At 21.8% G+C, this 27,801-nt stretch overlaps 3 protein-coding genes across 4 annotated transcripts in view; 2 read left to right on the forward strand and 1 right to left on the reverse strand.

The window, feature by feature from the left end:
- Naa15-16 (N-alpha-acetyltransferase 15/16) overlaps positions 1 to 5,303 on the forward strand; it is a 58,975-nt gene extending 53,672 nt beyond the window's left edge. Inside the window, exons 9-11 of the mRNA XM_011501072.1 lie at positions 599 to 792; positions 3,655 to 3,763; positions 4,456 to 5,303. Of these exons, the coding sequence (XP_011499374.1) occupies positions 599 to 792; positions 3,655 to 3,763; positions 4,456 to 5,003 (851 nt within the window). The 3' untranslated portion in view covers positions 5,004 to 5,303. The remainder of the gene's footprint in view (positions 1 to 598; positions 793 to 3,654; positions 3,764 to 4,455) is intronic.
- A 3,267-nt stretch (positions 5,304 to 8,570) lies between these two features.
- LOC105363398 (deoxycytidylate deaminase) lies at positions 8,571 to 9,496 on the reverse strand. 2 transcript variants are annotated; one of them, XM_011501075.1, is made up of 4 exons: positions 9,414 to 9,496; positions 9,156 to 9,310; positions 8,800 to 9,013; positions 8,571 to 8,736 (listed from the first exon to the last, which is right to left on the reverse strand). In XM_011501075.1, the coding sequence occupies exons 1-4, from the start codon at positions 9,479 to 9,481 to the stop codon at positions 8,631 to 8,633; spliced, it is 543 nt and encodes a 180-aa protein (XP_011499377.1). In that variant the 5' UTR covers positions 9,482 to 9,496; the 3' UTR covers positions 8,571 to 8,630. The 2 variants fall into 2 exon arrangements, with proteins under 2 accessions (XP_011499377.1, XP_011499376.1); XM_011501074.1 differs by having other exon boundaries at positions 9,075 to 9,310.
- Positions 9,497 to 16,737: 7,241 nt separating this feature from the next.
- LOC105363400 (growth arrest-specific protein 2) overlaps positions 16,738 to 27,801 on the forward strand; it is a 30,016-nt gene continuing 18,952 nt past the window's right edge. The window contains exon 1 of the mRNA XM_011501076.1: positions 16,738 to 16,866. The gene's annotated coding sequence lies outside the window, so the exon portion shown is untranslated. The remainder of the gene's footprint in view (positions 16,867 to 27,801) is intronic.

Raw genomic sequence — 27,801 nt, forward strand, 5'->3', positions numbered from 1 at the left:
ATATATTTTGAATATTTCACAATATATTGTGGTTATGTACTTTTTCAAAGAATAATTTTCTTTAAACTTATGCGTATTATATTGCTATTATTATGAGATTACTATAAACATGAAAAATAATGAAGATGGAAATGTTGAATAAGAATACAAATTTCCTTTTAGATTTACATATTGAATTTATTTAAAAAACCGTTAATATAGGCTGGTTATAACACGAATATTAAGAGATAAATTGAAAATTTATCTTTGCTATCATTTATAAACGATATCAATAATGCAGATGATAGGGACTCACTTAGGGATGAATATCTTAAAAATTTTTATATGTGTGTGTGCGCGTGTGTGTGTGTGCGCGCGCGCGCGTATGTGTAAATAAATATGTTTGTATTATAATTATTAGAAATATGTTGATAAGTTGAATAAATATCTCAATAGTACTTTTAAAATTGAAAAATACTAATGAACACTAATTATCTTTACACTACATAAAATTATAATACATTGCCTAATACATTGCAATTTATTTATAGATAATAAATTATATGTAAGTGCATTATTGAAAGAAAAATTTATTTCATATTTTGTTGTATCTGTACAGAAAATTTGGCGCCATCTGAGTTAAAAAAGTTAAGAAATAAACAAAGAAAGCAACAGAGAAAAGCCGAATTGGAAAGGCAACAAGCAGCTCAAGCACAAGAAAAAAGGGAACAGCACAATAAATCAAGACAGCAAACAGATCCTGATTTAGAGCAACCGACGCTAGACGAGCTGATACCAGAAAAATTAGAAAGGGTATACTAGTTCCATAATAATTATACATATGTATACAGATAAAATAATTATTCAAATGAGCATATTTCATTAACCCAGTAAGGATTTATTTTTACCAACGAGTTGAATGAAAAAAGCTTGTTTAAAATAAGTACTAAAAGAATTAATTGTTGGTAGCGCCAAAAACGTAGTTTTTCACAAATTAACTTGGCCTGTAATTTAAAATATATTAAATTTTATTATTTTGAATTTTAATCATATTTTTTGTAAAAACATTTTTTGAATATTATGTAAATTATGTTCAAAATTTTGGTTGAATTCTTAAAAAATTTTGTAGATGCGTAAAGTGATTGATTGTGCAGTTGTTAAAAATGAAATTGAAATTATAAAAAAATTATTGTGTTAATAGCGTAGAAAAGTTTACATGATATTTTGTATTGATATTATTTTAATTTTACCTATACTTTGCGTTATTTTTTTAAGGAATAATTATTTTCTCATTTTAATATTATTTATAGCTTATCTATGCATAACTTTGTAACTTTATTACATTTTTAATGGACGGAAAAAATTGTTTCCAAATAGAGAAAAATTAACCTCATTTTTCATATTATACTAAGACTATATGTACAAGTAAAACTCTTTAGCATAAGTTTTTGAAACCTTATTTTCCTAAATATTGTTCAAAGTAACTTTTTAATAATAAATTTGATATCTTATATTTGAAGGTCAAGTTTAGTAAAATGTTATTAAATTATAGGCTTTAATTAAAATTAATATTTATATTCAATCATTGTAGTTTCTGATATTCTATATTTATAACTATTCATATTATTAAGACCTTATTAAAACGTTATAATTACATTTTTCTCTCATTATATGATTAAATATTGTTAAAATAAACTGTAATGAATATTTTAACTATAGTAAATAAAATGCAATTCAAGATTCTCAAAATATACATACACTTTTTTATTAATTATTTCAATCAGATTTTTTAACTTACTTTTATGTCAAATACAATAGAAATTAATGGAAGGAAACGCTTTTTTCCGAACTTTCAAGAAATATTTTTAACCGAAACATACAAATTTGAAATGATTAATTTTATCATTTTTAATGATAATTAAAATTTTACCGAGGAAACCTTATCGTTAATACAATTAAACTATTCTTGTTGAAAAAATCCATACATACCTTTATCTGAATGAATACGGAATACGTCCTCTGTGATGATAAACAACGAATTTGTACAAATCAAATATAAATAAAAAATATTTGATTACAGTTTTATATCAAATGAAACAAGGAATTTTTATAAAATATATCTTCTTTTAGAACAAATGCATGAAACTTAGGTTATTCACACTCAGTTCGAATAATAACAATTATTTTTGCTGTAAATTTTTTTTTTTTTTAACTATTTTACTTTTTCGGGAAGAAGAATTTTAGAACGAGATTTCTAGTTTGACATATATTCAAAATTATTTTAATCAATTTTAACAGATATTACATAATTCAGAAATAAAGATAATGCTCATCTTCTATTTTAGAAACTGATTATTAAAATTTGTATATATATTTATTTACGTATTTAATATATGTAATTATATTTTATTAAAAAAGTTATTGTTGTGGTTTATTTATTGGTACTGATATTAATTAAGGCACGATGTTTTTTATTAAGTAATCCTTCCCATGATTTGAATATCTTAGCGTCTGTGTAGGGTTTGCTAAAAAATATGAAAAAATATGGCTAGGTACGGAAACAAAAAGTAAAAGAACATGTTAAGTAGAGAGAGAGAGAGAGAGAGAGAGAGAGAGAGTTAAATCGATTAAATGTTAATCTGGCTGGGTTCGATTGTTAGAATTAGTTGCACTGGCTAACGCATAAGCAATGTTTTTTCGCGATCTATAAACATAGATATATATTTAACGTCATTACATTAAAAGCTTGCGTAATTATGATACTTCAGGTATTTCTGGTGATTAGAACCTGTAAACAAACGGGAACTACGAGGAAATTGTTTTAATCACAATGCATTTAATGGATCGAATATGTGACTCCTCTTTTCTTTACTTAGCGGTTGTCCGAAAAAAGTCGGTGTTTGGAGTTCTTAGTGGTCGGTGTGTGAGACCGTGTCGAACCGGACACACTAACCCTAAACGAATCGGATAGTGGAGTTTAGTTGTAACTTACGTTGGTGTATAAATCGATGTCGCTAATTTACCGGCAATTTCTCTCAGTATTTGCTGCGTACGCTAGTGCTCTGTTTTAGTCAGATTGCTGCCACGTGATGAAATTTGTGCCCGATTTTTGCGAACTCAAATATTTGATGTATATATATATATATAAGAAACAGGAATACAACACAATATCAATCTTTCGAGTGCATAAAGAAATTATATGCATATTATGTTTATACCCTATACAATATATAATACTTAGCGTTAGTGAAATGAAATATGATGAATTAATTATTATATATACAGAGGCACATCATTAATGTATTCTTCAATGTACGTGCTTCAGCTACCATGTAAACAGAAGCTAGCTGAATGTTTTTTACGTTTATTTTGTATATCGAGTTCATTAATTTGATTCATGTTTCACTAATATACTTAGATTTAGATTTCTATTTAAAATAAGCATAGATAAATTATTTATTATTTCATAATAAATACGTACAATAGATCAATCATTTATGATATAATTACTAGTTATAAATTTTACTAAATAATTTTAAATATATTATTCAATATGCATTAATAATAATTAAAAGTATAATCTCGTTTACTATTCAGTTATAAGTAATTTAATGAAATTTTTTTTAAATAAAAAGGATAATTTACAACTTTTTAATTATTTTATTTGTATTACAGATCGAGGATCCATTAGAACAAGCTATTAAATTTCTCCTTCCCTTACAAGAATTAGCTGCAAATAAAATAGAAACTCATCTCATGGCTTTTGAAATATATATTCGAAAAGGTAAATATGTCAACAACAAAACTAATAATTTCATATAAATTTACATTTTCTTTTGGATTTTTCTGATTGGATTAAATTTTATTACTTTTTCTTATTATGATAGTTGCCATTGTTGTATATTGTATTTGAATTGAAAAAAAATTAGTATACATTTATTGTACTTTCATAACATATATAATATTAAATAAATCGAATTAATTTTTTATAGATTATTTTATACAAGTTATTTCTCAATAGTAATCGAATATTATAATTTAAAGTTATCTATGATTCCTTGTGATTATTTTTTTATTAAACTTATTGATTTTCGAAAAAAAATAAAAAATTATTTAAAAACATGGCGTAAAAAAGGTAGTATCTATATAGTTTACATAAATACTTATATGATATTTCGTAATATTAAATTTAACATTAATTATTATCATTCCGTGTGGTGAATTTGTATTGAACATTACGAAAGAAAGTAAGGAATTTTTCTAAAGATTGCTTTAAAATTTTGTTTAATTTTAATTTAAATCAAATAATTTAATTCATTTAAAATTTGTAGTGCACAATACATTAAAAATATGTTAAAAAGTACTGATTTTACTTATTGAATGGAAGTATGTTATTTATAATACTATAATTGTGAATTATAACAGAAGTGGGAGGAGAGTACATAACAATAAATAAAAATTGTATTTTTTTCACAGGTCGAACCCTACTAATGCTCCGATCGGTAAACCGTGCACATCGTTTAGAACCTAACAATCCTGAACTGCACAGTTGTCTCGTACGTTTCCTTCGTCACACAAGCACTTCTAATCACGGCAGTATCGTCAATGAAGTCATTAAACGCCAATCGACTGGCATTTTCTCGAATACAAATGCTTTTCAATTGAATTCTGATTATTTAATTAAGAACTCAAAATCCTTGCCACATTTATTGCAGGGTGCACGAATGCTCTACCTACTAGATCCTACATCTCAGCAAAAGGCTATTTCACTAACGACAAATTTAGATTCTAATCTTAAGGCCGTGAACCTTGAAAATTGCACGAAAATACTGGAGGCACTGCGTAACGGAGATTTTGGACTTTGCGAGCAGGCGATAGCCGACTATACGAGCAAATGTCACGAGCGTTTCCCATACGCAACAGCTTTCCACCCACCTGAATCGAAACAACAACATCAACAGCTTCTCATTAATCATCAAGAAAGTAAAGAACAGCAACAGCAGCCTCCATCGAATAAGTACTGATCCTAGCAGGGCGAATCCTGCTCATGCTACTGTCTTACCAATGATCTGCAATGTAGCTAGGCGAAACTTATGGAGGGATAAAACGTGTGTATATGCGCAAGAAGTATGAATGTTAAGTGTTTATGAATTTGAGAGATAGATAGATAGAAAGAGGGATGAGAGAGGAAAAATAGGCGGGCAAGCAGATAGACAGAAAAAGACCAACAAGCAAATAGTGAAAGAAAAGTAATACAAGCTAAAAAAAAGAAAAAGAGGTGATTACTTGCTCTTTATTAGTAAGTTCACAAATGAAATAAATATTTGAACAAATAAAAACAAGATAACAAAATCAATAAATTAATACTTCAGAATTTTGCAGATGAATTAATTTAAAGTAAATAGAGATATATTATTAAATAGAGAATCGAGGCTGGACGTGAGTAGTATGATACGGTAATAAAACGATGCAAACGACTTATATGAAAGTAAAGATAATTAAACGCCGCCAAGCGACATTATGGATGAGTATGCGTTGCGCGTATATACTACCACATATATTATTAAATGAACTCGATGAATAGATATTTCATTGACTAATGAGAAAGAAGAAAATAACATGTAATATAATGCAAGTTCTTGTAATGTTATCGAAAAATTAAAAAAAAATATGCTGGGTTCATAAAAATATTACTGAGAACGTGAAAAACGTACGATTATTCTTAATAAATTGATACTGTCGATCGTTCGACTTGGCTAATTGAGTTTTAACAGATATATGCATAAAGCATTGAGAAAATAAATACCACCAAAAATGAGCTTCGTGTTTTGCTAAAGTTTTCATATAGTAATGACATTATAAGTGTCACAAAGAGATAAAATCACGAACACCGACATAGTAAGTCAAGTTGTAGATTTTCTTTTTCTACCCATAGGAAGAGCAATCGCGTGAAAACTCGTAAAATATCTTCACATAAAACATATAAAGCAAAAGACACTACTGAATGATAATTGAATTTTAATGTACAGGATGTGTTGTGTATAAAATAAGAATACATAAAAAATAAAATAAACGATAATATTGGTACAAACGAAATACAAAAGTTGTATACAATTTCACAATATGCGTACTGCGATAATTTAAGAAACATTTCTACTTTGTGTTCTAGACTATAGGTACAGTGATTATATGGCTATTACCAAATTCTATTAATGAAATGCCATCGTTAACATTGGATTTTTAAACATTTTTATTTGTTTAGGGATTGTTCTTTTGATATAACTTAAAATTGATTTGTCTTTTATGTAAATTCTTTCTTTTTAAACGACGAATGATACTTGATATAATAAAGTTTTTGCTTACTATCTAACATCGTGAAAAGTATGATTTTTTATCAATGATATTACTTCAACCAAAATTATTGTCTATTTATTATCTACATTTACTAGCCATCTCAATAATTCATGAATAATAATCATTAAAATCATGCAATTATAAGAATATACATACGATGCAACTATTTACTAAATTTAACTATTGTAAATTAAAACTTTCTTGTTTTAACAAATATTTCAGTTTCAAGTCTATCATCATTGTAAAAATTACATGTTAGGAGTTAAAAGTATTAATGAATTTTCATTTCATTATGAATATTATTTAACAAAAATCGCGAAAACTAGTTATAAAACATTATTAAGAGAGTTTGTTATGTAGAATAAAATACTGACTACTCTTCTATCATATGATACTTATAAAACATCGAACTGTATTATCATTTTTCTTATATATAGCATAAACTGTTTGCGTACAATGAATATGCATAGAAACAAACATATTGAAATTAAACATGACAAAAACAATGAGTTATTTCAATCAAATAGCAATGAAAATTTTAATAAAATTGTAAGAATATCAACGTTTGTTCAAGTATATTCTCACAACCTTAAAATAATAATGGTTGTTATTTGAATAATTGTAAATTTTAAATTTCACACACTACAATAAAATTGTTGCTTTGTGACTTACGAATCCAATACATGATATTAAATCTTGTGTTATAAAAATATAATTCGTAGAAATATGATACAATATGTGAACCTGAAGTATAAAGTAGGCTTATCTTATATTTCATATAGCTCTGAACTCAGTATCATCTCTTTAACCATTGTACAGCATAAGTAATTCTGAGTCTGAGTCTGAACTTCATAATAAATATTTCATAAAATAGTCAATTTTCTTTGAAAACTTTGTACAGTAAAAAGTGACATTTTTATTACTATCTTGTTTAAGTGAAAAACGTGTATCAATATTTTATTTTCAAATATTGATACTTTTATTTTAAAGTATGAATTTCATATCAGCAATTATTGTATTATAGGAAAATAAATAATATTCGCAAAAGATTCGTACTTTGTCTTGTCATAAAATTTATGAGATCATTATTTTAAAACAATTAAATTTTTGTTTAAATTTAGTCAAATTATTCTCTCTTAAACAGTACATATAAAAATAGTTTTTTTTTTATATTATTTCAAGAATATGATCATAGTAATCAAAAAGTGATTATTTCATTCGAATAAATCAGTAGTGTTTTATAAATTATTGAGGTTTTGCCAAATACATTAGCTACAAGCTGAATAATATACAAGATTTAATTTGTATTTATTGCATTATAAAAGCTTATGCCCAGTATCCCTAATAATTATTTCATCACTTGTACAGACGCATTCAATAAAATATATCAAGACTTAGATTGCTATACAATTATTCATACAAATCCTAAATATATATCCTTTTTTGCTTGGAAAACAAACTTCTTAAAATTTTTTTAATAAAATTCTGTTTTTATACAATTGTAAAAACTTAACATTAAAAATAAGTTACACACAAAATAAAACATATACTAAGTATATACTAAGTATTTTATAGAATCTGATAAAAGAAAATCAACAATTTTATTCTCAAACTGTCATTTATATTTAAAATTATCTAATTTATATTATACATTTTACATTACATGTTAAAGATTTATAAAATAAAAATCATTTTCTGTAGTATGGTAAAATATTTTGAATGATGGATTGTAAAAAAATTAATTCAATGGTTTGTACAATATCAAATAATCACAAATAAACAAGTACTAACTTTACAAAACAATAAGATAAACACAAAACGTAAAACTAAAACAAAAGCTTTAAATAGTAAATTTGCATATTTTCCTTTAAATAATTTAAATAAATTAATTGTATAATTTTGAAAGTATATAAATAACACTATTATCCAAACGTGAACATTTTAACTTTACAATAATCAATATTATAATTATAAATGTTTTATAAAAACATTTTTCGGTAGTTTTTAATGATACATTACCGATTTTATGAATATAAGATTAATTACATTAATTATTATACAATAAAATTATTATAAATTAATAAAATAATCTACTTTATTATCTCAAACAATTTTTATTTTAACATTTTATTTGACTAATAATAGAATAATCAATTTTGAGTATATGCATGAAACCTCTTCATTATATTAGACTTAAAATGTTATTTTGAAATATGTAAAATAGTAAAAGAATAATATTTAATTAAAATAATTATATTTTTAACTTATTTTATAATATTCCAAACTTTATAATCACATTAAGATCTATTGTCTTTCAAAGGTGTAGAAGGTAATTGAGTCATTTCATTCCAATTTATTTCATTAAAATCAATTATTATTTTTTCATTTTTAGGTTTGTACTGCCTGAAATTATAAAATATTAAAATTTAATTTAAATTTAAACTTAAAATTTAATATCATAAATACCTATATTCTACTTTTGCAGCATCAAACATTCTCTTTGCAGCTACAGTTGTACATTTAGATGCATGTTTATCGGATATGTAATAAACTATTTTTATTCCAGATTGAATAATTACTTTTGCACATTCGTTACAAGGAAATAAGCCCACATAAAGAGTACAATTTTTAATATTTTCTGCATTCTTATTTAAAATTGCATTAAGTTCTGCATGACAAACTGAAATAATATTAGATTTTATTTTAATGTCATATAATTAATATTATCTAATAAATTGTACCATAAAGATATTTTGTTTCTAATTTATCCAAATTTTCTTTTGACCATGGAAATTGGTCATCATTGCAACCAAGTGGCATACCATTATAACCAATACCGACAATTTTTTTATCTTCATTAACGATACAAGCTCCAACTTGAGTACAAGGATCTTTACTACGCATGGCAGCAAGGAAAGCAACAGCCATAAAATAGTCATTCCATTCTAAAAAATCTTCTCTTTTGCTATTTATATTTCTATAATAAAAAAGATTTATATTTTCTACTTTACAATTTAGTATAGAATATTAGTTATAATGACTATATCCACTATACTATAACCTAAAACACATTATCATACCTTAATTGAATAGTAGATTCTTTATTATCATTATGCTTGATTTTATTTTTATTATGTTCATCGGTCATTCTATTAAACTAATATCAAAATTTTCTAATTCAAGCCAATATCAAATTATATCCACTTTTAAATGTATACACATTGATAAAAATGTATTTTACTAATGATTTTGAGGTACTTAACATATTTACCTTTCGAATAATTTATGAATTAAAAAAAAATATTTATATAAAATCATATGCAATCCTGTAATTTATATTTCAGTATTTTCAACTTATTAAAATAAATATTTACTTAATTTCTAATTCAAATTACACTTTGAATACAGAAGAATTATTTCTTACTTTAAATTTAACAATAATAGATACCAAAAATGATTCAATTAGTGGTTATTCAAGATTATAAATAGAAATTAATTAAGTAAATTAAAATTGAACGTTATATTTCTTAGAAAATTTAAATATTTTAAATACACAAAAATTATATAAACATACGTTATAAAGAAAATTTAATTACATAAAAGACAGCACCTAAATTTATCTGTAATATTTAGAATTAAATATCAAAACAGCAAATCTTTATTTAAAAATTTAAGAAAAATTTATTAATTTTTCGTATTTAAATTAAAATACTTCTTAAATATATTACAAAATTTTAATTCGTATGAATAAATATAGAACTAAAGGGATCTTATTTTATCAATAACAGTAGTAATATTATTTTTAAATATACATGAGAACAATAATATTTATATTAAAAATACTAAAATAATGAATACATAAAAATGAAAAATAAAAATAAATTATGAGAATCAATTAGTATTGATTGTAATCATGTATAATAAAAAACTTTTTAAACAGCCCAATGAATATAAGCTAATCAATAAAAAAAAAAAAAAGTGGCACTCTTTTTAGATTTTGTAATCATTTTGCTTATACAATAATAATAAGAAGAAACATAATAATAAATAGAAAATAAATTTTAATATATTATTTAAAAATAAGAAAAGATAGTCAAAAGGCAAAAAGGACAATTCATATGAGAGAGAAGATGCGAAAGGTTAATAATAAATATGATAAATATTTTAAGTTAATGCTGAAATTTACATTTGTAAAATATTATGTTTTAGTTTTAAAAAACTTTAAAAAGATTTTTAAGTAATATAAAAATAATTAGAAAAATTGTCATTATAAACTTTAAATACATCCATTAATAAATTGTGGAAAATCTCTATTTAGATTACGGACTTCTAAATTAAAAAGTCATTTACTCCATGCGCAAAAAGGGCCTTAACTTATTGGTTCTTGGAAGTGCGCTTAATTTGAAATATAATTTACTATTGGTAATAGCAAGGCATTGTAAAATTGTTAAGCCTAATGGTGTGCTACTTCTTGAAAGCAAAATTATTTTAATTGTTTTTAAGTTTTTTAATGGGAAAAAATGTGTTTTAATTTTATATAAATTAAAAATATGAATATTTTGCTATTAATATAGAAATTGAGTTAAAAATATTTAATACAATAATGCTTTATTATAAATAATTAACGACAATATATATAAAATTTTTTTTGCAATTTATTGTAAATTAATTTTTAAAAATGTAAATCACGACTTTAAACTTAACGTAATAAGTATTTAATAAAAGTAAAATACTTTTATAAATACGAATAATAATAGTTTATTAAAAACTAATTTTCGTATGACTTAAAATGTAGGTTTAGAATTATGATATATCGGTATAATAGCATCCTGATAAAATCAGATAAACAAGGTATTTTATTTCTATTCAAATTGTATTTTAATTATAAATATTATTATAAATATATTATTGTATATATATATTATATATTTTTTTCATTTTTTTTTAATGTCTAACAATTATTCTTATCTTTATGCTGAATCTAAGAAAGATAGAGTAGTATAGAAAATAAACAAATTAAATAAAAAATAATATCAATTCGTAAATTATTCGTAAATTATAATTTAATAATAATCCGTTTCTTTACGATACTTTTATTCTAGTGTTATTTATCATAAAAAAGATATTTTATACGAAATTCAAACTTTTTACATTATCTTAAACATGTAAGCAGTATACTAGATAGCACAGTAATAAATAAAGGAGAGACTGACAAAAACCTCTACATGTATAACGAATAAATTAACATAAAGAATATGCAGCTTTGTATTTAGTAATAAATTTTTTTAACTAAAATATTATTCAATATTAGGATTGTATAGAACTTTAATATTAACATTGAATAATTATTCATGTACATCAATAAAATATTTTATCCATATAGATAAATGAAATTTTAATAAATTTTTTATTAAAACCTCATCTTTTGGTTTGATAATAAAATATTTCTCAAATTGTTTTAATTATATGAATAAAAATGACAATTTTATATTTCAATGATCCTTAAGATATCCTAAATTAATTTTTCTAAACGAAAAGAGTAATATGAAATCATTATTTAATCTGTTATAAATAAACTTTAAACGTCTGTTAATCAGACATCTTTTTCTCAACAATGCAATTTTTAATTTTTTATCTATTATAAATCAATTTTGTATAATTTTATCATTTATATTAATTATTTCTTCTCTCTCTCTCTCTCTCTCTCATTTTTCTCTGTACTTAAATAATTTGAAAATAATTCTTTCAAAAATCTAAAATTGAATAAAAAATTAATATATATATATATATATATATATATATTATTGAGCTTATTAATATATTCAATAAATATACTTTGATTTGAATGTAATCATTATAAATATTTTTATTATATGAAAACTATATATATCTACTTTTATCTCCATTATTTTTATCAGTACATGCAGATCACATTCAGCCACAATTATATATTTGTTTTGTATTCGTTAGTTTTACAAAAATTAAAAAAATTCACGATCTCTGGTTCAGTTTCTAAACATCGATTTATTTTGTTATATCTTTATACATTCAAATAATTATTTAATAATTCTTTTGTTTAGTTTTTAAGCTCTTATACTGTATTTAAAAAATTAATCGAATAAATTTTCATCAGTAATCAAGAATTAAGTAAAATTTGCAACACTTTTTGTATTTTCTTTACTATATATTCTTTTATTTTTAATTTATTATTTGTATCTTGTGAATAAACTTGAATTTTATTTAACGCAATTAAATATTGATAAACATCTTTTTTATGAAAGAGCAGAATAAACATTTACTAGCAAGTTTTTGAATATCAAAAGAGAGTGAGTATAAATATTTTATTTACTACAATGTTATAAGTAAAATATCATTATATTATGCTAATAAAAAATTCTCTTATAGTATGCTTAACATATGATGTAGTAAAAATTATTCATTTTATTATTTATTAGCCCTACGTATTTTATTATTTACTTACATTTTTTTGTAAACATTATATTAGTACATTTGTTAAACACAGATCAAATTAGTCTTTTTTATATGTATAAATTCATGGTAAAATAATTATTTTCAATGTAATTAAAGACCCATAAATAATAATATATTGATTAAAGGAATGTTTGTGTATATTCTAATATTTAGATACAATTAATTATAATATAAAAACATTCCGTTTATTGAAGTCTTTTAGTCTTTTTGATGGACTCTTTCCTTATATTATCGATCCTCTTTTAGTATAATGTATCCAATTATATTATATACATTATATATTCGGATATAATTGAATATCTATTTAAAATATATAATAATACATCAACACCAAATAGCAATCACATTATGTAATAAACAATTGTTTAAATGTGAATGATGAAGTATTTAAGAATAATAATTAATCTCGTATATGAACAATAAAACGAAAAATTTAAAATAATATATCGAGATACTGAATATAAAATAAAAAATATATTTTATAGAGCAAAAATTATAGAATTAAATTACAATAATTTTGTAATATTAATTTTAAAATAATGAATTAAAAATAAGACAAAACTCTGTAAAATATAATAAAATGAAATTTTTCTACAAACAATAATAACAGACACAGAATAATTTATTAGGGGCAAAAATGAGAAATAGAGCAGTGGAAGAAAAGAAAGAGTTAATTTAGAGAATGATGTTAAAGTTGAGAAAATGGAAACTAGCATTCTGTAGGAATGACGTTACTGAAATATGCGGAGAGCACAAGTATTGATTAAATGGGATCGTTTTCACTCACCCACAGCATGTGAGGTATCTCGTCTTACTACTTATATTCTTTATTTCATACTTCTTTACTCTTGCATCGCTACTTGTATATAAAATAAATTACAAAAATTATAAGTTCAAAAATTTTTTTAGAAACTATTCGCTTTAAATTTATTCCAATGCAATAAGAATTAACGAATAAAAAAAATAGTCCGTTCGAAGTGTAAAAGAGGCTGTATGATATATTATACAAGGACTGATAATTTCAATGTTCATCCTGCGTTTCAATACATATTAAATGCATACAGATACTGAAAATTAGTTATTAATGATTTGATTCACACTTCTTAAACTAACCTTCAATGGTGAATATATATATAAAATTATCAAATAATTGTAAATTCTTATTTAAATAAGTATTTAGGAATTATATTCAAATTTTCTCTATAATGTATTGCAATAAAAAATTTAATTTATGTATTTTTTTCTTTTATCCATGGAATATTTCAATATGAATTGATTATTCATTAATAAATAACAATAAATATAATAAATATAATAATAAATATACAATTAAAAATATATGTTTTAGTAATTTTTAAAACACAATAATTGAATTTTGACAAGTTTCATATTTCTTTCATTTAGATATGTCAAATAAAAAAGGTTTCATTTTATATTAATAAATCAAAAACTAAAAATTACATTTTTAAATATTTAAAAATTATTATTCAAAATTCATAAACTTTTAGAATTTTGCTTTAAAAAATAAAATTTTTATTTTAAAATGTTTATTACGATAAAAAAATAATTTTCAAATCTTACTATAATTGATAATACTGCAAAAAAATTTAATTTAAAAAAATTAAATGCATTTTTTTTTAAATATTAATGTATTTGAATTTAACATAAATAACACCTATTACTAGAATATTAAACGTTAATAATAAAAATAAAAAGGAATTAATTTAACGTATTCCAGTATTTTCTTCTTCATTCATTATATTATAGAATATGCTTATTTATATAAATTAAAGATATTTTCATACTTGATGTATCTACTTATGAAGTTATGTAATAGGTTTCCAATCTTTCATATAATCAAAATATTAAATAATCTAAATTTTTCAAAAAAATAATAAATTAATTATAATTTTGTAATTTATTAACAAAATGCTATAACACTGAAATCAACATAAGCTACTGAAATAAAGTGATTTAATAAAATTCAGTAGTTACATCAAATATATAAAGAAAGATAATTTATAAAAATTTTCATGTATTACATACATTTCTGAATATATTTTTGTATTTTTTAATGAATATCTTCACATTCTGTAGTTTCATTTTATTAATATAAAAGATATTAGAAATATCTTTTGAGTATATTCAAATTGGTAAATTTTATAAATTTCAATAAAATAGATATTTAAATAATAATTACAATACATTTTTACTATTATAAAAGAAATTACTAACATATTGTTATAAGTATTTTTGGCTTCTTAAAAATTTCGTTAGAAATAAATATCTATCCATATTTTATTTTTATTTTGAATTTGAAATAAAAAATGACATTTAATAAATTATACATAAAAATCTCTAGTTTTTGTAATAAACAGCTTCTTCCGTTAATTATATTATTTATAATCCAATTTAACGAATGCTGATGTTCCAATAACACTAATTTTAATTTCTCTTTTATCGATGTAAAATAAAATAATGCGTTCTTGAATAGTTTCCGTTACAAAGTATGTATTGTAATATTCATGTTTGTTTTATAAATCTTATTTTGTAAATTAAATCTTAATTTTAGAATTGTTGAAATATATATTTATTTTATATAATCATAATAACTTAAATTATATTCAATTTCATTTGTTTAATCATTTCTTTCGTATAATAATATAATAATAATATAATATTGATATATAAATTTATATATTATAATATAAATTTAATTATAATTTAAACGTTTAAATTTATTACAATTAATGTTTTTAACAAATCAGTCACTTATGGGGCCTACACATATTTGAGGACTGTGCAAATTTAGTTGTAGTGACTATTTAACTATATTTACGATATATAACACAATAATTTATGCCACTTTATAATTTCCTTGTAGCTAATGAATACTTAAGTATAATCGATCCAATTGAAAATGCTTTACATAATGAATTATACAGGTCTATATGTATTAAAAAGTCGTTCTATTTATTTAATGTTGTTGTCCTTCCAAAGCTAAGGTAATTATGAAATTATAATGTTGTTTATTAATATTTAAAATCAAATAGAAACTTAGTTATTTGAGTTACAATTGAGTTATAATCAATAGCAAGTCATTACACTTAATTTATTTTAATAAAATTGAGCTACTCCATTGGCTCATAAGCCATGGAAAATTTTATGCAAAATAAACAAAAAAACAAAAATATAAATTAATAAATTTTAAAAGTTAATTATTGTTCGTTTAAATAAAATAAACCATCTTAGTTAATTAAGAATTGCCGTAAATTTGAAAACAAAAATCGTAAAAGGTGAATATTGTATCTCGAGAGTTACCGTGTGCCCACGACCCCTTAAAAACTGGTAAATAAGCTGAACTTCCAAAGTAATTTGCAGCATCAGTGTTCCGCTCGGCGTAGTTTCCTTCGTGTCTACTCGGCCTCATCGATGCACGTGCGGATAAACAGAGTTTGCACATGAATCGCGAGATCCGATGCGAGTTGCCGAGTAGCAGCACGTGGCCCTACTCTGTCCATACTCGATCATTTTCCCTCGCATTAAAGGGTCGCCCTTACACGCGCAGGAGGCAATACTCGTGTACTAGTGTGCACAAAGCGACGTTGGCGAACAAGTAAGAGCGGAGGCGGGTGGCGGAAGCGGCAGCGCACTGGAGGGTAGAAGGAGAATCGGAGAAAGACGAAACGAGGGAGCCGCCAGTGGCAGTACGGGCATTTGTTCCTCTTTCTCCCTTCTCTAGTTCTGTCGGAGGAGTAGCGGCGCCAGCAATAGCATGCTCCCCTTGGGCTATGCGAAGCAGTCGGCTGTTTGTGAGATGGCGTGTTGTTTGTACGTTTCGACGCGACGCTCCTGCTTCCGTGCAGCTCAAACATTCAACTTCCGAGTACGATCTTCGTCTGCTTTCCTTTGTGCCTCGACCGCCACCGACGCTTTCCGACCTTATGTAACAGGTTAGAAAACAAGGGGAGGAAGCCTCTTTATACATGTCCTTACGAAGTTTCGGCTGCTAACACGTGAATTGTCAAAACCGAATGATCGGTGAGTACTAAAAGATTTCAGCCGTCTTCTCGGCTGTTTTTCGTGCCAACTTTAATATGCAAAATCAGACCAGATTTAATATAAAAAATTAGTGCCACTACACTTAACAAATTTATTTTTCTTGCAAGCTAAAAAGCTTACATATGTGTTATTACATTTTAGGACTTGCTAGCCCCTCCCGGAAATAACCCATTGACGCAGGACGAAGCGTTTCGAGATAATAAAATATTCTTATATATTATGTATTACGGTCAGACTTTTAAAAGATACTTGTAATACTTTATATTTCGATTACTGCGATTCGCAAATAATTGATTGTCATCTCATTGAGAAACTTAATTAATTAATGACAAACTGATTGTAATATCACAATCAAATAAACGAAGAAACAATTAAAAAACATTTCTTTTATTTCTTTATCTTGATGTTTATTTGATTTCATACTATAATAAATTTAAAAAAATTTTACATTATGTAATAGATTGAAAAAATGAATAGATTTTATAAAAAGTATACATGTATATTATTAATTAATATTATACTAAATATTTTGCATTTTTCAGCATAAAACAATCGATAACTATAATTTAATAACTTTTGTAAATTAATAATATTTCTATAAATCTAGTTGGTCGTGCAAATTGTATATAAACATTGTGTTTCCATTTTATTAATGAAGAAAGTTCTAACTTTATTGTTATATATCATATATTTTCACTTATTTATATTATTTTTTTAGTTTTCATTTAGATTTAAAAATAAATGCATGAATAATGCATGAATAATTTTAATAAAATTTTGGAAAATCGATTGAAAGTTATAAATTAACTTGTAGTAATTGCAAATTCAGTACTGTGCATTGTAAAATCTGCTTTAAAAAATTGCTTTAAAAAAAGTCAGAATTTATAATATTTAATACAAAATTATATATATAATATTGATGCATAAAATCAATTATTAGCAAATTTATTTATTTAATATTGACTATTTATAAAATTCACATAGTATTCATTCAAAAACATGAAATGTTTGTAACTGAAGGTACTGAATAAATAAATAAAGATATAAATACTGAAATGTTCGACTATAAATGTATGTAGAATTATATGTATATATAAATGTATATAGTAGCACAATTCATTTTCATTCTTTATTCCAAAATGCATTAAACCTTCATATAATATCCAGAATTGGTTGTTATTATCTGTCCACTCCTTAGACAGTTTCTGAGAGAATATTTTAGTCTTCTTGACTGTACGAGTGATTATTTAATTATATTTGTAATTATAAATTTCTGCAATTTAAGTAACGTAAATTTCACACTTATAGATCATTTCGAAGTTATTGTTTTCACTATAATAATAAGAAACTGAATGTTTTTAAGCATAAAAAGATAAATTTCACACTTATAGATCATTTCGAAGTTATTGTTTTCACTATAATAATAAGAAACTGAATGTTTTTAAGCATAAAAAGATATTAAATAAAACATAAATAAACAATAAATAATAATGAAAAAATTTAGTTTAATAATTTGTTATAAAATATAATAAATAACAGAATTTTAATAAAATTTAATCATTTTGATTAATTTTGTAACAAATGGATATAATATTATTATATATAATTATATTCACCAATATTCTATATTACATATGCAGCTCTTAAGAAATTAGTATATAAATAAAAAAAATTTGTTTTATATTGCGAACATTCAACTTATGTATTGAATAAATTAACAAATTAACATCGATTATGTTCATTGACCAAAGTATCATTATTTTTTTAATATCAAGCTAATGAATTAATTTATAAGATTATAAAAAAAAATTAACCAAAATTAAATGTAAAATTTTAAATATGAAAATTCCGTTATTCATTAATATAATTTTGTAAATTTTCAGAATTTTACAAATCTTTTTCAATATATGCATTTAATGTAGTAAAGTATGTCTATTTGAATTATAGAAAGCATAAGAAAATTCATATAATTGTCATTGACACTAATCAATATTGATTGAAATATTAAAATTTAACTTAAATATATCATAATAAGTGATTATAAATATATTACATATATTTATTTTAGGGATTAGTAAATTAATAAATAAATAAATTTGTTAATATATATTTAATCGGAAATAAATCTCTACATATTTAAAGTATTCTTAAATCCTACTTAAAATAAAGTTTTTTATATTGAGCCATAAATTTAATTAAACACTATTATTATTTTAATTATTATATCGTAAAACGACAAATATTTTATTTTTATTTTTTCGGTAGTTAACATCCTAATAATTTTAAAAGTAAGAAACGACGTAATGAACGATCAAATAAAATTATATTTTATAATAGATTCAATGATTCAAACGTTATAATGATTTGTACAACTTACAAATATTATTTATATAATATTCATTCTACAATTTCATTAATGAACTAATTATTGTTCGAAATTTCATTGAATTAAATTAAACATATACTGTTTATCATATCACATAAAAAATGGAATATATAGCCTATTTTTTGAATTTTAAAAAAAGCAATATATAATGAAATTAGACATAATCGGCAAAAATATTCAAGTAAATTTAATAATATGATAGAATAATTAAATTATGATGTTTTATCTCGTTTCATATTTAATTATAATTTGGAATTAATATAAAATTAAATAAAATTATGGCAACGCATAAACTGCAATCTTAAATAATTTTTATATTAAAATTATACTTTTAATTCTATTATCGCTAGCTTTGCGTATTTGACAAAAAATAATTAAATGTTTATATTGACAAGCTATAAAAATTTTAATAAAAATTTAAAATTCAAAATTTGATATTTTTCACCGATTGTTTTTTACAATTTTTGTTCAGATAAAGTGCTTTTCAATAGTGTTTCATTATTTTACGAAACTAATTAGAATGAATAAAATAATTACTCTTTTATAATAATCTAAAATCAACTGTCGATATAAATTTAATATAAATTGTGTATGCAAGTTTCTCAGAATATGAATAAATAATGAATGCACCTTTACATTTTTATTTTTCTAATGTATTTATACCGTTAACTATAATCGCATAAATAAATTTATTTATGTAATTATAAATTGTAATTATAATTATAATTATTTATTGTAAAAATAAAATCACTTAATATAATGTATTATGTGTTTTATAGCACAATGTGTTTTATACAGGAAATTCATTTTTATTATAAAAAACAAATGCTTTATAATTTAACAATATAATTATTTTCTTTTAGTAAAAAATTAAACGAAATCGTCAATTTTATAATAAGTATAATAAGTATATATATATTAATTTAAATTTTGGTCTTTTTTTTATTGTTTTATTATCATCAATTAATTATGATGCACTACGTGCGGAGACTATGTATTGATTATATGAATGCTTTTCTTATTTTTGCGTAGTTAAATTAAAAAATTTAAAATATCGTTTTAATAAAATTAATACTTTATTTTTAATTTTCTTACCAATTTCGTATTCTATAATAATTTTTTGTTATTTGAACTTTATTAATAATATTGATTTAATATGTTTACATATTGATATTGAAATAATATAAGTATATCAAAAAGTTTTATTAAAGAATTGCACATATACAAAAACTTAAATATAATGCAATTCTAGTATTTATACCAGAGCTTGCCATTGTCCGTTATTTTAATTTATTATTTAATTATTAGAATATTAATTTAATTTCTAAATATTTTTTATTCGAATGGATTTCAGTATTCACATAGTTTATATTATTAATACTTCTTTAATAAAAATTATTTTTTTTATTGAATTATAGTTGTTAAACATATATTTGTCTTCTCTCTCTCTCTCTCTCCCACTCACTTTCTCTAGTAGATAAACATATTTGTATTAGATTTTGAATAAATAATATCAATTTGTATTTATAATATCAAGATGAAATTAAGATTATTTAATGTACGTATAATTATTTTCCAACAAAGTTAACTCTTAAAGGATGTCCCAAAGCAAAGATTAGTTTCATTAGGTAAATAAATAAGTGTCATATATATGTAATTTTTGATTAGCAGTACGCATTATTCAATATAATTCATATTTAACAGTCGAAATTGCATTGAATGGCTGTTCCAATGGCATTTATTTCTTGCTTCAAGCTATTAAGTCAGGAAAAGAATTTCTAAGGCATCAAACAACGGCCTCTTTTGATAGCTTCTATACTATGACTCGTAATATTCTAGTACTCTTGCCGTGTACAGAAAGAGCTTAAATATAACTTAATTAAGTACATTGCATTAAGTTGGAGTTTCAGTTAGTATAATACAGTATTTAAAATTACGTTTATTGCGTTTAGTTTCATTCATATCAAGGAATAGTTACGTTCGTTAGATTATTTTATAAAATTATATATATATTAATTAGTGAATTTATTGCATAAAATATGTATACTATTATTACAAGTTAATTTGTTTATATCAAATTTATTTTCGAAGCATTTAATTTGTTTATGTGTAATACTTATGTAGTATTTCAATTTATAGAAATATATCTTAACTAATTTGAAATTAAAACAAAAATTAAATTAAGAAATATCGAATTATTTTATCGAAAAATCATTTTAAATAACTGGATAAATATATCTATTATACGTCAAATAAAATAAATTAATAAATAAATTCAATATTAAATAAATTTATTATATTTAATCGTAATGTATATAATCTAAAAATATATACAGTATCTTGAATTTATGTATCACGCATCTAATTAAAAAATATTTTTCAAAAGCTTAATTTATAAATTTCACACAGTTATTAAATGCGTTTATGAATCTTATTTTATAAATTTTAATTATCTTGTTCTTTTTATTGTGTATTGAATTTACATAAATAATATATTCCACTTAGCTATTACTGGATTTATATCTTGTAATGCGCTTGTGCACATACAGAGTATGTGCAATCACGCACCGAAACTGTCCATTACATAAGTTTAGTATAGTATATGGTGACATTATAATCTTGCTATTATAATTTATTATAATATTGTATAATATAAAATATAATGCTATTATATTTTAAAATTATATTTAGTTTTTATCTATTTCGCTAATTTTGCTTACTTATAAACATACGCGACTTAATACAAAAATTAACTATACTACAAATCTGCACTTGTTGTTCTTTTATATAATTATTTTGCATTAATTATTGTATTTAACATTAAAGATTTTATTTATTATAAAACTTATCTATCATGCAAGTATACAATTTTTTTTTTAAATTAAAAATTAAGAAATAATCAATGTATTTATTACTTGTTGTTCGTATACAAATATTAATGAAATTTTTTCAATCTCAAATATATTAAATTTAGTTAAGATGTAATAAGAGAAAATTAATAATTAAAATTTGTGTAAAACAATAAAGTATAATAATTAATCTGGTTATTTATTGTTATTTATTAATTTTGCTATATTAAATCATTTATTTCATAAAAATTTTTATTTTACTATTTTGTTATTTTTTGCTTCATGAAAGTTTTATTTGGATAAATTAATTTTGTTTGTTATTACATATTATTATTTACTACAATAAGAAGTTCAATTGGAATTCTATTATAATATTTTACTGTAATCAACACTTCTTAAATCTAAAAACGAATTAAAATTATCATTATCTAAATAATAAGATAATAAATGCACGCTCTGTTTGTGTATTTTAATTGGCTCGCATTTCAACAATACAGTAAGATCTAAGCTATCACTATACATACTGTATTATATATTTATGTATCGTAACTTAACAGAATTATAAATATTGAAGAAGTGGATATAATTTAATTATTCAAATTAATAATAACAAAATTATTTATTCATTTTTTAAACGAATAGATGTATATATTTATATGAATAATATAAAATTTCATATTTAAAATATAATAATTTTATAAATAAATTTCTAAGTTATTAGAAATATTGTTAATGACTCAAAAGCATAAAAACTATATAATGTATAAATTAAAATTTTATTTAGAATTAAATAGTTTTTTCGTTAATATATTAAAAACAAGTTTCATCGATTTAAAATAATTATTATTTACTTAATACATTATATTATATAAATATTTCATTTATTATGATATTTTGTATATACTTTATTTTGTACATTACACGTGTGTAATGTATGTGATAAACTATGTGCATGTATAATCAATATAATAAATTAGATGTAAATATTTTGATGGCTATTTTATGATAATTAGACATTAATTTTTAATACTAAAAATATAAAATTAAGTCTTTGAATCAAATGAAAGTAAAACAAATAGCTTTAGAACTATTAAATATCGATCTTGATATTACTAATTTGGACTATGAAACTAATTATTTCTGTTTCCATAGTAGATAATATATTATCGTAGATCATTAAAAAATTGTTATAAAGAAATATCACGTATTATCGTTACCTCTTTTATTTGTATGATTTATAACATTATTATTTGTCGTAAAAAACTAATCGGATTATTTTCCCTTCAATTAATCAGTATTTGTATAAATTTGAGAATAATTTTTAGTCAAATATAAGTTTATAAAAGATTACTGATTTAAATTATTTTGATTTTCATAATGAAAAATACTGAATTTTAACAATAGAAAGGTTTGATAAATAGATATTCAGTATAGTAGGATATGATATTTATGCTTGTTAAACTATAATATTGTATTCATCTGTAATCATTAAGGATCATTGAAAATAATAGTCTAAATTGACTATAATGATATATAAGGTTGTATCTTCTACACATAAACTTTAATTGCATCTAGAAATTATTAAATTTCCGATTGAAAATAACACTTATAAAACATAATGTTTAATGTAACCTTTGAATGCATATTAACATTAATTTGTCCATTTTTACTCTAATTCAACGTTCTTTATATATTTAAAATTTATTCTAAGTAATTTATTTTAAAATAAAATGAAAAAACATGTACTTAATCTAAGAAATTGTGTTTTTTTTAAGAATAATGTTTTTAAACTGTAATTATCAACTGTAATTATTTAAACTGTAATATAAATTTTAATACAATTTAAATTAATATTTCATACAGCTTGCTATTATTAGTGGTGCAATAGTTTAATATTCTATTATTCTTATTTTAGCTTTAATGTTTAATTAAGACATAATAATTACAACTATCAGTAATTATTAAAGAGTCAGCATAATTTGAAATTTACTTAAAATAAACTTGAATATTTTTAAATTTAATTTAGATATTTAAAATATATCAATTATTATTAAGCAGCAAATCTTTGGGATATAAATAAAATTGAATGGCATTTTTAAATCCATAAGTAATAAGTAATATGTACGTAAATGTATATGTAAGACAGTTTCTAATTTGGTTAAGCAGATAATATTTAAAAAAACTTAATTATAGTCTTAGTTTTCGCCACAAAATGCAAATATTAATTATATATACAAAATGACAGTAATAAATCACAGTAATAATTGTTGAAGAATAGAAGAATATTTTTCTTTAAAAAATTTTCTACAGCTTGGAAAAAACTGAAATGTAGGTCTAATTGCAATCAAGCCTTAATTTTGGTAAATAGTATATATATATATATATATATATATATAAATACCAAGTATACATCACTCAAACTATCTTGGCGCATCAGTATTACATTCTGATAAAAGAGGATAATGAAGAGGTTAGTTATGATATTATAATGGCTTTATCCTCGTAAAGAATGTAAACTGTTATTCTAACGTTGTTACGAATTGGCTGCTTAGATGACGCCAGTGAGGGTTTACTCTAGGCTCACGTTGCGGGCTTCGTCTTCCTTTAACTATTTTTCTTTTTTCTTTTCGCTTTAAAAACCATCATGCTGCTACTGAAAGCTTGTGAGAATGGATTTTTAAAGAGCTTCGATAGTATAGAGAAGCTATAAATATATATTCATATTTAAAGAATCGTATTTTTTATGAAATTGATACTGAATATTAAATATTTCCTATATATTCTGAAATATTTTTTCATATTTTCATTCTGAATTAAATATTAAGAAATGTTTAAAATATATTATAGATTTAATAAACATAATTAAATACTGCAAAATAAATGAAATTAGAAATGCAATCGTATTAAGATCATATTAATTTTAGTTTATTTATTTTTCTTTCAAAAGTGTAATATGATTTATTAATTTTTTTTTACTGCATAGAAATGCATATTAATGATAAAGATTAGATTTTAGAGAAAATAGAAATAAATTGATAACGCATACGTGATAAATTCTCTCTTTCAAATTAATATTGATTTATAAGAAGTTTTAATAAACAATTTCAGTAGTACATGTTTAAGTTTTCGAAATATAAATACCAAATTTAAAAACATGTCATCCACTTTTTAATAATAAAAATCTTTTCGTTTTAATTATAATTTATAATTAACTTAAAATGTACGCATTAATAAAATGGAAATTTATAATTGTTTTTTTGTTTTTAAACCGTATAATTTACATTGCATTTTAATAATGTATATTTAATTTTTTTTTAATTTTGTTTAGCATTAATATAATATTTATATCATATATATTTATATCATATTTTATCATATTATATCTTATTATATCATATGTATTTATTACAGAAAATATTTATTGTTTATACATAAATAAACTGTTTTCAAAATGTAAAGATTTAATTCTTGTATAAGATTGAAAGTTCTTTATTATTATATCTAAATGTCTAAAATAATTTGTTTGAAGATATACGAGAATTGAGGATTTGTAAATTAATGTACATGTTATATATTACTTATTAAAAGTAATCTTGTAAAGTAAAAGTCATAATAATATAGATTATAAAGTTATTTAAAAAAGTTATTCAAATATTCTTGGAAATTATAAAGTTTACAAATAAAATTTATGAAACATTAAGAATTTAACTAAAGTATATGTAAAACACTATGTAGATAAATTCTATATTTTTAGAACATAACTAAAAGACAGGTAACTATTTGAAAGGTATAATTATTATTTCAGGACATTTTTTAATGATATTTAGATATTTAATGAATTAGAAATTGATCGTGTTAAAAATAGCCCTATTATGATACAATCGATATGAATATATAGAGACTAGACACGAGAAACGCAGAAATTTGACAAATTATGATATTAAAATAATTAATTTGAGGTAAGCTATTTACTAAATTCTTACAAGCTATATATATAAATAACAAAATATAAAATTAAATTAAATATATTTCATACATTATAAATTTTATTGAGAAAATAGTATATTTCTTGTTCAATCATATAAACTATATGATCAATACAAAATTTGCATAAATATTTATTAATAAATTAATTATTATTAACATTGTTTAAAATCTATTTTAAATCATGTAATAAATCATAATAAGTCATAAATCATAATCTGATGCTTATTTAATATACTATAATGTAGAAAGTATCATACAATTTATAATTAATTTAAATTTAATATATTATTTATTACAATTTTCGTTGGATATTATTGTATTTTGCTAAGAAAAAATAAAGGAAACATAAAAGTCAAATAAAAATAAAAATAATTATTTATAAAATTAATAGAATCAATTATTGATAGACCAATCTTAAATACATTCGAAATAATTTGATCGATTATTTCTACTAATTTGGTATATGATTTGATAAATGAATATAAATAAAATTTTTTGGTAAAAAATATTACTGCCTATAAGTTGTTAAAGCCAATAAATTATAAAATAAAAACAGTAAAAATAAAGTAAATATATTTAATATTTCATTGAGATATTTTAATATTTTTTAAAACTATATAAATTTAGTAATACTTCCCATAATATGGATTATTTTAGAGTTAACTTACCATAAATTTTTAACATTTAAAAAATTTTCTTACTTATTTCACTTATTAAAAACTCTTCTATCGGTTTAACCAAATGGAATGATTACGAATAGTATAAATAATTCGATAATATATTATAAAAACAAAAATTACATTCAGCGAAGATATCCTGTACTTGTATATATTATTTGCTATATCATTAATTTCTAACGTAAAAAAATTATTTTTAAATAAAACATTGTACATTAAGAATTTACAATATTTAAATTGATGTATTAAAAAAAAATTTTTATTGGAAAGAACCTCATTTAATAGCATTTTTATTATTGATCAAAATGGAAAAATAATTGTAGATCAAGAATTTTTAGAAAAATTCTTCTGCATGTAATACAAATATGACCTTATGTTTGTTACTTGTGGTAATCTTGTAGTAATTCATCAGTGTGAGAATATTATTTGAATTTTTATCTTAATTGATTGTATATTTGCATTTTAAAATAAATTAATTATCACTAAGTTTTGTATACTAATTAAAAAATGTATTAAAAAACAAAAACCAAAAATTAGCATAAATATATTAAATAAGTCTAATGTAGGTCTATCATTCTTCAAACGTAAGTACGTGAATTATTATATAAGTGATTATAGTATCTCTATAGTCAAATCATCAATTTGATATTTTAGATGAAAAATAACGATTGCCTATTGTTTTGAAAAAGATCAAGCAAACACATGTTCAATGACAATTATTTAAAATTTATTTAATTTAACTTTTAATATTTTATGAATAACTACAATTTAAGTACAGAAAAATGTTAAAGTAGAAATTTTTAGTAACTATTTACATCGCCCAAATTAAATTTTTTATTATTTTAAAATGGATAAAATTATTAATGAAATATATGCAACTTTAAATAATTTATTAATTAAATGATTTGTTGTTTGTGTAATATTTGTTGCAAATATTTAAAATTATTTAAAGTATTTATTTAAATAATTATATAAATTATTTATAAATTTAAATAATATAATTATTATATAATAA

This window comes from Ceratosolen solmsi, unplaced genomic scaffold (genome assembly GCF_000503995.2).
Source record: "Ceratosolen solmsi marchali unplaced genomic scaffold, CerSol_1.0 scaffold57, whole genome shotgun sequence".
In the NCBI taxonomy this organism is placed as follows: domain Eukaryota; kingdom Metazoa; phylum Arthropoda; class Insecta; order Hymenoptera; family Agaonidae; genus Ceratosolen; species Ceratosolen solmsi.

Excerpts from the sequence above, each read along its gene's own strand:
- LOC105363398 (XM_011501074.1), bottom strand. The coding sequence starts at position 9,481 with ATGACCGATGAACATAATAAAAATAAAATCAAGCATAATGATAATAAA. Across the intron at positions 9,311-9,413 it reads GAATCTACTATTCAATTAAG|AAATATAAATAGCAAAAGAG; the intron begins GTATGATAATGT and ends TTTTTATTATAG. Across the intron at positions 9,014-9,074 it reads AGAAACAAAATATCTTTATG|TTTGTCATGCAGAACTTAAT; the intron begins GTACAATTTATT and ends ATATTATTTCAG.